Below are 12,925 nucleotides of genomic sequence, written 5' to 3'. Positions count from 1 at the left end.
GGCAGTTCACTCCCAAACTTTGTTTGGGCCATAATTTCTTCTCCGTGGACTTCTGTGCATCTGGAAAGGTAGCTATAATCCCATCAACACTTCACCCTCTTTTGTCTCTGATCTCCTTAAGATCACTTCATTTCTGTATTTCCTAGTTCTGGTGTGTGTGTGTGATATTCCATTATTAGCTGGATGTGTTAGGGTTATTTTCTTAATAAATTTCTTAAAAGACATTTCTTGTCTGTTGTTTGTGCCACTCCAAGAGGGTTCTGACTCTGGTATAGCTGGAGTACAATCCTTAGCTTGCACACCTATTAAGCAAATGGTCTCTTAGCTAATTTCCCCCATCATAATCCGGTGTTGCGGCTAACAACACTTGCCATCACAACCCACATCCAGTCATCCCTTATTGTCTATTAATTATTTATTTATTTTTTAAAAAGCCAGTTTTAGAAGCATCGGTTAAAAGCACCCCACCACAAAGGGCATATTCTAAGGCAAGTTTCACTGTTGCAGAATGATCTAGTAATTCACTTTAATGTTTCTTTGAAGTGATCCAGAGACCTCTTGTGGTAGAATTATATAACAGACGTTAGTTAGCATAATACAGAGCTTTCTGAGATCCTGCAACTGGGGCAGTAGATAGCAAGAAGCTAAGACTCAGCTAAGACTCTGTTCTTAGATCATATAATCCTTAAATTCTTTAAATGTATGACGTCATGCAGGAAGCTGCAGCTGAGATCCTGTGGGCAAAAACCACTGAAGATTTATGGCTCTTGTATAAACCAAGCACTGAGAGCAGAAAAAGATTCCACTGTGGTATAGAAAAGGAATCTGAAAAGACCTGAAGTGACTCATGAAAGCTCATCACCTGCCACATATTTTGTTAGTCTTTAAGGTGCTACTGGACTCTTGCTCTTTTCTACTCCTACAGACAGACTAACATGGCTACCCAGCTTGATCAGCTTTTATAGGGATTTTATGAGTAGCTTTTACTTCCCTTAATGTGTCCCAGTGAAACCCTACTGAAAACAAAAACTAACTCCTTGAATCTTCCATCATGTAACTTGCCCCCTGTTTTGTAACCAGCACCACCTGATTTAATAAAGTCTGTAGCACAACCCATATCCCATCTTAAGTGTCTGCAAGCGGTGGATTTGGGTTCTATCCATTATGCCCTAAAAGGTCTTTTTACTCTCCCATACCCTGTTCCTGTTGATGTACTGAACATCCCACGGGACGAAGAGTCCTGGAGAATTCGAAGTCTCGCGTCTTGCTTTCTGATATTCCATTTGGTCCCAATAATACTGTTGCTTCTGGAATTTTTTTCTGTACAGTGACAGAACTGCCTGTTCTTTTGGCTAGTATAGTGTCTCATGGTGCATTTCAGCAAACTGCTTCCTTCATCTCCCTAACTGAAAAGCACTGTTGATGTCTATGATCTGCACGAATAGCATCTGGGAGAGAGAATGACCGTCATCCACATATTCCTGTGTATGAACCCATGAATGTCATCCTGAGAATTCTGAGTTTCTGATAGTAGTAAAACCCTGCAAGTGTCCATGAAGAGCAAACAACTGGGAGTGGCCGTGCTGGTTGGAAGCTGAATGAAGACACTGCCCTTGTATCACATGACTGAACAGAATTTTCCTGGGTAGGCTTTGGCATACACTTTCTTCTCATTGCCATACACATAGAAGGAGTGGAGCTTCCCTTTCCATTCATATTCCACCTTTGACACAGGCACCACCTCAATGGTTTGTTTCTGAAACAGAAAATAAAAACTCTAGAATGTAATCTGATTCCTGCACCAAAGAACAAGTCTAGGGGAAGGGGTTATGATAGAGGAGGGGTCTCAAATGTGGTGCCCATGTACACTATGGTGCCCACCACGACTTTTCTTGGCACCCACCAAGTGTTTTTAGAAAGTGGGATGGGGCCAGGTGGGATTCTTGCCAAGCAGTGCTTCCGATTTGCCATTGGATTGACAGCTACTGCCATAGTGTTCCGTCTATTCTCTCTCACCTCATTTTCCTAGTATATTTTTAATCACCCCTTTTCTGCCCCGCACATGGGCTTCTTCTGTGATAGTAGTTTTGCCTCCCATGGCAGCCATTTTGTGGTTGGCTCCACCTCCTGTGGTAGCCATTTTGTGGCTGCACCCACCACCCTGAGTCAGAATTACAAAGATGCCCACAGGCTCAAAAGTTTGGGGACCCCTGTGGTAGAGAATGTGCTTTGCATGCAGGATGGTGGACCACGGGTGGACCACTGGTGGACCTCCTGATGGCACCTGGTATTTCTGGCCACTGTGTGACACAGAGTGTTGGACTGGATGGGCCTTTGGCCTGATCCAACATTGGCGTCTCTTATGTTCTTATGGTCTCAAGTTCAGTTCCTGGCATGTTCAGCTAAAAAAAAAAAAGCCCAGGTAGTAAGTGACATGAAAGACCTCTGCCTGAGATCTTGGACAGATATGACCAATCAGAGCAAACCTTGATAGGCCAATGGTCTGGCTTAATATAAGGCAGCTTCATGGGACCAAAATCTAATATGTTATGAACATTTTGCTCCACTAGTCATTCCATTCTTTTTCTTAGGCTGGAATAGTTAGTATATGCCATACCAATTGTCGGAAGGCTTATCTGATTGTCTGCGAGCACCCTGTAGCTCAGTTCTGTGGTCCAATTTAACTTACCAAAGTAGTTGCAGCACACCGATTACACACTGTGGCCTGTCATCACTGTTTGTGCAGTGCCAAGCAGACAGCAGAACTTGCCACGTTATCAAATTCACAGCAGGCTGTCTTGGCTGAACAGTGGGCTACAGTCAGCTGGGTGAATTAACAACAGATCTAGAAAGCTGTGAAGCAGTTATGGGAAGATCTATCCCTATTTTTCGACTGCCTGGCCGGCGATCCATTGCAATTCTTAAGAATACCTGAAGAATGAAGTTGTATTCCCTGACCAACCTAGTGTGCAACTGTAAATGGGTGTAACCTCTACAAACTTTGCATTATTGTTTGTTTTTAACGTTTGAAACACATATTGCATAGAACTAAATCGCAAAAGTGAACCATGTGAAAAACTACTTCCTTTAGATTACAAGTCCATTTTACAGGTCCCCTCCTTTCCCTTTCTCTCCAGTTTTTGTCCTGCTTAAAAAAAGGCAGAGTAAATCTGTTTCTGTTATCCACATATAAATGATAGTTCCAGTAAACTTTGAAAACATTTATTTTATGGAGGGTCTTTCAAATTAAACTCAGATCTTTTAGAGGGGGTCTGTCAGATGACTGCCAACATTTTTATTAGATCATTCTCATGCTCTTTATTTTGTTGTTTACTGCTTTTAATGGTAACATCCCATGGAGCATTTTCTGCTTTTGAGTTCTTACTGTTTTTGTTATATATTTGCTGCCTGTTGTATTCATTTTTTAATTTTATTATTTTAGTTATTGTTTTTTTATTAAAACATTTCCATATTGTTATTAATAGCAACAACCTCTCTTAAGAATAATGTTCCATTGGGGTACCCAACCTTGCCTGTGAGCACCTCTGAAATTCTGACACAAGGTGGTGGACGCAACCACAAAATGGCTACAAGAGGTGGAGCCAACCACAACATTTCAGGGAGTGACGCCATGCATAACTGTAATAGTAACTCTTCAGCATATAAAGTAGCAGCTCTGTTTAACAGGATGCCTTTTAAAATGGACATATTGTTGAAAAATATTTTCTTGCATACACTTGCATTCACATAGTGAAGATCTGTGTGTTGTGGTGGCAGCTTTTGTGAAAGTAAGTTTAGAAGAAATCTGCGTAGCCAATCAGTCGTCCAACGGCCCATCAGAAGCCCTGATGGACAAACCCCCCATCTGGCCCCACCCACTTTCTAAAAATTCTTGGCAGACACTAGCGAAAATGTCAGTGGGTGCCATGGCGACCACAGGGACCATGTAAAGGACCCCTGTTTTACACGGAATGTTCCCCACCCAGTTCTGTATGTGATTTTTGTTCTGCTCACCTGTATTACGATGCGACATTCCGATCCAAATTGCATTCTGTGTTGTTCAATGCATGCCCGTGAACCCTCACTAATAGATGGTTCAGGGAAATTAACAATGGGGTATACCTGGAGAACAAACAAATAGACAGTTTCACATCCTTTTTGTATTATGTTTTCTTATACATTTGAGTGTAATCAAGGTGTATTGAAGTGTGATGGTAACATTGCTTTGTTTTAAGTGACTGATACTGGCTCTTTGGCTTGGAAACGTACATGAGCACTGCCCCCTAGAGTCAAATTTTACTAGCTTTTGAGCAAGGGAAACCTTTACCTTTATACCTTAAATGCACCAAAAGGCTGGAAATTCTAGTGAAAAACAAATAAAATATCTTCAGCAGCCCTGACCTGGATTGCTCAGGCAAGCCCGATCTCATCAGATCTCGGAAGCTAAGCAGGGCCAACCCTGGCAAGTAATTGGAAGGGAGACCTCCAAGGAATACCAGGGCACAGGATGCAGAGGCAGGCTATCAAGCCACCACTCTAAAGAACTGGCCCCATTTAACAGTTTAACAGATTAACACTTCAACTGACTCCCTGCTAATGCCCCATACCCTCTTGGGACTCCCAACTTAAGAATGGAGGAGCCAATGGGACGGGCCACTACAACACCAAGGCAGCTTCCTCAGTAGGCAATAGGAGAGTAGGTGAGTCGTTGCCAGCACGACTTGCCTTTTATATATTATAGATATCTTAAAAATTATAACGAAGAGGACGAAAGGGAAAATATTTTCTGTCCCATACATTATATACTATGTCATTGTCTTTGACAAACTTAATTATGTAGTATAACCCTTTCCCCCCTTTTTTCTGTACCCCCACTGTTATCCTAAAATTTAAAAAATAGATTTTTAACAAATTCCATACCCAGTCTTTCTCCCCAGTGGGGACCCACAGCTGCATTGTTCTCCTGTCCTCCATTTTATCCTCACAACAGCCCTATGACACAGGTCTGTCTGAGAGTGTGTCACCCAGCAGTCTTCCATGGCGGGCTGGGGATCTGAATATTAAAGACACATGATAGGTTCCTTAAAAGCTCTCTTATTCCATGTTTCAGAGTGTCCCCATTCCCTTCATTTTTAGCACTGCAGCTTCCATCATCATACTGGCATTGGTGGCCAGTTTTCAAACATATAGCAGCATTTTCTGAGTTATGCCTGTCACAAACAGAGACCCTTAGCATCACCTCTCCTGGGCCAGGATTTTCACACACCTTTCAGTTTTGACCCTGGAACTCCTACAATCATCCTGAAGCCAGAGATCAATTTTGTGGCTCCTACTTTTATTCTCTGATGAGTTATGCCTGCCAGCGGGATGTAGTGTTTAAAGTGCTGGACTAGGATCTGGGATACCCATGTTCAAATCCCCACTATGCAACAGAATCATAGAATCACTGAAGCATATAGTTGGAAGAGACCTCCAGGGTCATCTAGTCCAACCCCCTGCACAATGCAGGAAATTCACCAATACTCCCCCCACACCCCCAGTAACCTCTGTTCCATGCCCCAAAGATGACAAAAAACAACAACAACAGCCCTCCAGGATCCCTGGCCAAACTGGCCGGGATAAAAACTGCTTCCTGACTCCAGGAAGCTTGCTGGGTGACCTTGACCCCTACCACACTGGGTTTTTGTAAGGATAAAATGGAGGAGAGGATAATTTGGGTTCCCATTAGGGAGAATGGCAGGATATAAATAAAGTAAATAAATAAAAGATAGGCCATTTTTTAATTACTACAGATTCATGGTAACAGCCAGCCAAGTGAGTTCTTTTGTTATGATAGTTGGTATGGAGCAGGGTCGGGGGGGGGGGGTTGAATTTTTGTCCAGTGGCCCATGGTGGCTCTCAACAGCCCTGAGTACTATTGAGCAGAATAACAGTGGCTAGTGGATCATCACTGAAACAACCATTATTTATTATTATCACGGCTATTTTTGGGCAGGAACGCACAGGAACGGAGTTCCGGCTGGCTCCCCAGTTGGCCACGCCCAGCAGGAACTCATTAACATAATAGACCACACCCAACAGCAGAAACTCATTAGGATTGGCTACAGTGGTGTGTGGCCTAACATGCAAAGGAGTTCCTGCTACAAACAAAGCCCTGGTTTTGACAACAAACAAGGTAAACAGAATAAGAAGCAAAAGGTCGGTGTGGCTGGATGTCCATACTTCTGGTAACATGGGGGTGCGGCCTAATAAGCTAATGAGCTGTGCTGTCAGGGGTGTGGCCTAATATGCTAATATGTTTCTGCTGTTGTGTGTGGCCTATTATGCTAACGAGTTCCTGCTGGTCTTTTTCTACAAAAAAAGCCCTGATTATTATTATTATTTCTCAAATTTCTACCCTGACCTTCCAGCCAAGGACAGCTCAGGGCGACTGGAAAAGCTCACTATCTAGATGTCCTTAGCAAGAGAATTAATAAATCCAAATGTATTTTATAATAGTCGTATTCTAACTAACCTCTAAAAGGTATTTAAGCCTGTCATATATTGCTGTAACATTGTAACCTTCTGCATGAATATGGTTTGTATTTACTTATATTTTATTCCTTGTCCTTACTGTCTGCATTTCATATTCCTGTGTTCTTATTATATATTAGGGGTGGAAAGCTTTTGCAATATAAGGCTAAAGTTTTAAAAACTGCTTGTATACACAAGAGGCTGATTTGCCTGCCACACTGCTGAGGATAAAACAAATGCTTCCAAGTGCTGCTGATGGCTGTACAAAAATGGCTAAGTACACCAGACAGCATGTGATTTTTGTTTTGTTTTGTTAATTAGGAAAGGCAATATACAACTTACAGCTATATCATCAGTGATTTTTAACACCCTCCCAGTGTTGTTTTAATGTGTTACCAAAGAGTGCTCATCAGTAAATATTCCTTTCCCAGTCACTTCCTGCAAATGGAAAATTGGAAAGTCTGAATTCTTGTCTACTACATGTTCTGATATGTTGTTCTTCCTGTTGAGAAGAGAGAGACATAAAGCATTGTTGGTTTTCTTGTTATGATACAAATTTAAAGATGAGCAAATCTGATAACTGCTGACTCCATGTCATCCCCCAACTCTGATGGTACTCAAAAGATGTATTAAATCATGGCTCAGATTTTCTCCAATTTCTACTGTTGTAATCTGGATGACTTACACTGCCATCCTAAGCAGAGTTACACTCTTCTGTCTTCACTGGATTTAGACCAGTGTAACTCTGTTTAGGATTGCACTGTTAGTGGAAGCATTTTGTTCAAATTATGGATCCAAATATCAGAGACTGCGAGGCAATTCTGTTTTCTACTCAAATTAGCCATTTACTCAAGACAGTAGGGGTGTGCAAGAAAAACAAAATTCCATTGACTTTGGATTCAGGTACTATTGACCTGAAAATATTCGGGATTCCAGAGTATTCCCGAATACCAGTACATGGCTCCGATCACACCAGCGAGGAACTGCGGGCGGGAAGCGAGGCTGTTTGCCCCAGGATGAACTGATGCGCGTGTCATGACTCAGGTGGGGTGTCACCTGACGCTGCCACCACTCTGGATTTAGGTTCCCTTGAGAAGGCCCAGAGTACCCTCCCAAGACCTTCAGACCTCCCTTTAAGCTGAATAACAGGCATGAGGACCAGGCAGAGCAAAACAAGGGAAAGGTTTATTTTATAGGAGGTCAAACAACAAAGTGCAGAATAATAACAGTAAGTGGGTGAAAAGAAATCAAATGCCCTAACGCGTCTAAATTTACTTTCCCTAGCTCATTATCTCAAGTGGCCTTACACTATTCAGCCTTCCCCCAGGATGAGGGTTTTTCCCCTGCAGCAGCCTTTCTCCTGGCTCTGCCCTCTGGAAGAAAGAACAGCTCTTCCTGCTGCTCCAGAACTTTTATTCCCAGCCCTCCTCTTTTCCTATTGGTCCATTTTGGCTCCAAAACCTCCCAGGGGCTTCTGGGCAGTGTTCCCTCTAAGCTGAGTTAGTGTGAGCTAGCTCACAGTGTTTTAGCCTCCGGCTCACACCTTTTTGTCTTAGCTCAGGAAGGAGGTATCCAAAGCAAACTGATTTATGCAGCAGCCACATCGCTCGCTCACAACTTTAATGCCAGTGGCTCACAAAGTAGAATTTTGGCTCACAAGACTCCACAGCTTAGAGGGAACATTGCTTCTGGGAGTTGTAGGCCCAGCCTCACCTACTGCTAGCCAGGCTCCTTGGGCTTAGTAGGCATCTACTGGCACAGCCCAGATCATGACAGCGTATTTGTGCAATCAGACTTCCGCCCGCCTGCCCCACACTTCCGGATACTACTAGCCTTTCCCTGGTGGCTTTTTGCGACACTCCTGCGGCGCAACAAGACGCCTCGCCAATGACTCAGGGACACTGGACAGATGTGTCCATCTGATCGCATTCCTTTAATCCACAGGGGAATCGCATGTCTGTCGCAGCTTCTGGTACGTATGATCGCAGCCTCAGTATTGTGCTGGTATTCAGGTTAATACTCAAGAAACATGAATATATTTCCTTCCTGGAGTCAGGTCACAGCTGCAGCATGACTCCAGAGAGAAGGGAATGGGTTTAATGTTTAATCCCCTTCCCTTCTCTCTGGAGTGACTCCGCAGCTGTGGCCCACCTCTGGGAAGGGAGGGGTTTAAACTTTAAACCCCTTAAGCCCAAATAATTTCTTGAGACTGAGCTGGCAGGGCCAGCTTCTTCTATGGGGTGGTTTTTAACCCACCCCACAGAAGAAGCCACCCAGGGATCTGTGTGTGCCCAGGAGGGCTCTCCCTCCCCACCACACAGTCCTGGCTAGGAGAGGGGGTGGAAAGGGGTTTAAACTCCTTTCCATCCCCTCCCTGGAGTCGGACCACAGCTGTGGTGCTGCTCAAGAGAGAAGGGAAGGAGTTTAAAGTTTAAACCTCTTCCCTTCTCACTGGAGTCAGGCCTCAATCCCAAATAAAAATCAAATAATATCGGCTTTTATTTAGGCAGAGCTACTACAGTAGCCAAATACAGATTTCGTGTCTGTATTCAGCTGAATAAATATTAAAAAGATACCAATGAGTTATTTTTCATGTATCTATTCAGCTCGGTATATACAAGTGCACACCCCTAGTCCTACGCCACAAGGACTGTCATGGGAAACTGAAATACAGAGGAATCTACTATAAAATATCATGCCAGAATTTTCATTGATCGATTGTACACTGGCTTAGGTATTCCATGAAGAACAATGTTCTTCTATTAATGGGCAAACATGCACAAGATAAAACTCTGTACAAAACTGTACTGGTACTATGGGAGGATATAACTTCAAAAAGTTTAAGGGCTGTGTAAAAACCATACAACCTATTCATTAAAACATTCTTCTTTAAGGGTTTCAACTTACCAAGTTATTGTTAGTTCAGTATGAAACAGTAAGATGCCAGTCCCATTGCAACGATAACACTTCAGCATTCCACTGCTGTGACAGTTGAAACAACTGTGGAGGGGAAAGAGAAAAACTTAAACCCCATGGGTTGGCTCTGTGACTTCCTACTGCTAAGTTGGATCCCATGACTCTCTTCTGCTAAGATGTCCTTCAGAGGAGAAAGACGTCCTTCAATAGGGAATAGCAGTTTCTCATAGAAAAGAAAGGTCTCTTTTTGTCAAAGGAAGTCTTTTTCTTTTGGATGAAGACTTGATGGAAGGGAATTGCTGAATCCAAACCAAAAACATTTATGTAAACTACTGCCTCTTCTTCTCAGTATGTTTTAAATCTTTTTTCATGGCACTAGAATTTTATTTTAAAGTAATGACGTTGGTTAGTTATAATTTATTTGGTAAGATGCAATGATGCAAGATCTTCCATATAATTTCTCAGTCTCTATTCTGTAAAATGGGAATATTGGTATGAATAGCTACTTTTGTAGGGAGTGACTAAGGTAAATAGTGGAGAAGATACTAAATTGCATGCTGGAGGATTCTAAATTGTTACACAGATATCTTAATAAGTGACAGCATTCTTCACAAATTCTCCTTGCTGAAGAAGCCAAGGATTGCAACAAAGTTATTCTGGTTACTATAAAAAGGAAGTACCAGTGCACATAACTTACCCTTTACTCACTTACCTAACCTTTCCTGAACCTCCACAGAACGTGCAAATTTGGAAATCTTCTTGCCAGGAGGATCCACTCCCATTACAAGCAGAACACGTTTTCTACACATGAAGAAAAAAACATCCATTTCATTCTCTGTCTCTGAAAACTTATTCTAAAAACTCAGTCAAGTGGATACAAATGTGTCTGCCAGGACAATACTACAGATCAGGATACTATACTCCAACTGCAGACACTTTAACAACAGCATTATGAGGATAATTTTAGGAAAAGCAGTTTTTCATTTTGCATAAATAAATTAGAGAACTGGAAAGATGAGCAAGTCTTTCTATATGTTGCACGACCATTTATCAAACAAAATGCTGGGGAAGAGGGGGATGCGGCGGGAGAAAGAGAGGCTCTGGTAATCTGTCAGCCGGGTGGTGGTAGCAGCTCCAATGTAAGGGTATTGGGGTGATTGCCAATGTGGGGCATTCATTCATAGTACCCAGAAACCATAAATGCAAATGTTCTATGATACAAAGTGTTCTTCCCCCCTCTAAAAATGTCTCTATGATAAACTGACCTCCAAAAGCAGTATGCTTAGTGCATCAGATTCAAAGAGCTAGGAGATTAGGCGTTAATGCCTCACTGTGAACCACAGTCTGGTCAGAATGAGCCAGTTGTCATTTGGACTTTGGCTTGCCAATTGCCAGTCAGGAGGTGTGTGTGTTGGTCTGAGGGAAACAGAAAAGTTCACTTGGGAAGTGAAGGGACACAACTCCTTGCCCTTACTGTGTACCCTCACATTTAAGGAAAAGTTCAGAAATCCATAGCGTGGGGGCAGAGCTGGAGGGCGTAAGCTGGGATAGGGTGATTAACAAATTAGCCATCTCTCTAGCGTGGCTAATGTTCCGTGTGACCGCAGCCTGTGATGAATTGACCTCCAAAACCAGGATGCTTAGTGCATCAAAAGCAGTGACCTGGGAGATAAGGAGTTAATGCCTCACTGTAAAGCACAGTTTGATTGACTGGTTGCTGCCTGCATGCACCCCCCTTCTCTGACTACAGGAAGGAACTGGTAGAGGAAGCTGATGGGAGGAACAAAGAATTAGAGCCAGCTTGGTGTAGCGGTTAAAAGTGGCAGATTCTACTCTGGAGAACTGGGTTTGATCCTCCAGTCCTCCACATGAAGCCAGCTGGATGACTCAAAGGAAAGGTGTAATCCCACAAGGAAAATATTTAAACACAGGAAGAAAGTACTAACTTCCTGGAAACTCAGATAATTATATGAAAATGTATTAAGATACACTGTTGCTGAAAGTAATCTCCAAAACAAACCTCTCACAGTTATAGCTTCAACCAGGGCTTTTTTTGTAGAAAAAGACCAGCAGGAACTCATTAGCATAATAGACCCCAAGTCTAGTGATCAGCTCAGCTTTATTAGTGATTCAGCAGATACAAGACTAAACTCCAGGGCAACAGCCTTGTTTAAATAGCATGCAAACACCATACCTAACTCCCAAGGATAGGCTATTTACATAACATGAATTCCTCATTGGTCACCTCCAGAGTCCTTGTGAGCTGTTGTTCTAGAGTTCCAAGCTCAGGCAGTCTTTGATAAAACCAGTCCTGGAATGTTCCAGTCCCAATACATAACACGACTCTCCTCCTCCAAATTACTTCTCTATCACAGGGTGGGACATGCAGAGAGTCATAAGTCTATTATTGACAGAAATTCATTAGCATATTAGACCACACCCCTGACAATGCAGCTTATTAGCATATTAGGTCACACCCCATGCCTTCCCTCTGTGGCCAGGCATGCTGTAGGTGTGGGCGTGGCCAACTCTGAAGCCAGCCAGAACACCATTCCTGTGCATTCGTGCCCAAAAATAGCCCTGGCTTCAACTATACTCTGTTGCCTGTTCAAAATATCATAATTTGTATAAACAACAAAATTTACCTCTTCTCATCCCCTGCCCTATTCCTGTGCCTGTTCAATAAAATCTCCGTGTCAAGTGTCATTTCCAAAGGGATTTATAAGAGGGCTCCTGCTTAGCTACAATAAATCTCTGGCCTGGGCAAAAGCCAAATAACTTCTCAATCACAGGGTGGGAGATGCAGAAAGTTATAATTCTATTATCAAAACACTACTAAGAGGCTGCTCAGTGAGAGTGGGGAACAACATTTTGGTGGGAAAACCTGCCTTACAGGAAAGAAGAAGAAGCAGGGGTCCATCATAGTCTCTTCAGGCCTTCTGGTCTGAGCCTGAAGGAGAGGCTGCCCTGAACTACTTTATGGTAACTCTGGAAATTTTAAACTCAGCACCCAAACAATTTAAGTGATTCCCTTTTCTTTTAAAATGACTGTTCACTGAGATCTCTTTCCTGACTTTATGCTGTGACAGATAATTTGTCAAGGTAGCAGAGTGGCTGCTCAGTAACTGTTGAATTTTAACACCAAAGAGCCATGTTTCCTCCATACTTCCTTTATTGCTGATTTATTGGCTCACTTCATCTGGACAGAAGAATACTAATGAAACGGCCAGTTGTTTCATGAGGCAGTTTCATCTCCTGAGATGAGAATGGTTCTTGTAGGAGTTCTTTTCAGTGGCTTGTCTGCAGTGGAGGTGAAACAGTCATATCCATTTGGGGGGGGGGGGGTTGTCATATTTTTCAACCCATTGTTCTTCTTCTCATGTGTGACAGAGCTTTTAAAACCAAATGTCTCATCAAATGAATCTTAAGAACAAGAATAAACTAGCACTGAAAACAGTTAGGGACAATTGTCATAATCCACAGATTATATGGGTGA

The 12,925-nt window shown here is 42.7% G+C and overlaps 1 protein-coding gene across 1 annotated transcript in view; it reads right to left on the bottom strand.

Moving 5' to 3' along the window:
* Positions 1 to 1,454: 1,454 nt before the first annotated feature.
* The window catches only part of LOC107111688 (protein SSUH2 homolog), a 22,870-nt gene continuing 11,399 nt past the window's right edge, over positions 1,455 to 12,925 (bottom strand). The window contains exons 7-11 of the mRNA XM_015412695.1: positions 10,142 to 10,230; positions 9,421 to 9,513; positions 6,910 to 7,015; positions 4,015 to 4,122; positions 1,455 to 1,756 (exon numbers count right to left, since the gene is read on the bottom strand). Of these exons, the coding sequence (XP_015268181.1) occupies positions 1,619 to 1,756; positions 4,015 to 4,122; positions 6,910 to 7,015; positions 9,421 to 9,513; positions 10,142 to 10,230 (534 nt within the window). The 3' untranslated portion in view covers positions 1,455 to 1,618. The remainder of the gene's footprint in view (positions 1,757 to 4,014; positions 4,123 to 6,909; positions 7,016 to 9,420; positions 9,514 to 10,141; positions 10,231 to 12,925) is intronic.

Source organism: Gekko japonicus, unplaced genomic scaffold (genome assembly GCF_001447785.1).
Source record: "Gekko japonicus isolate JY-2015 unplaced genomic scaffold, Gekko_japonicus_V1.1 scaffold588, whole genome shotgun sequence".
NCBI classification, from domain to species: domain Eukaryota; kingdom Metazoa; phylum Chordata; class Lepidosauria; order Squamata; family Gekkonidae; genus Gekko; species Gekko japonicus.
The sequence above is the reverse complement of the archived record's forward strand: the minus strand, read 5'-3'. Positions and strand labels throughout refer to the sequence as shown.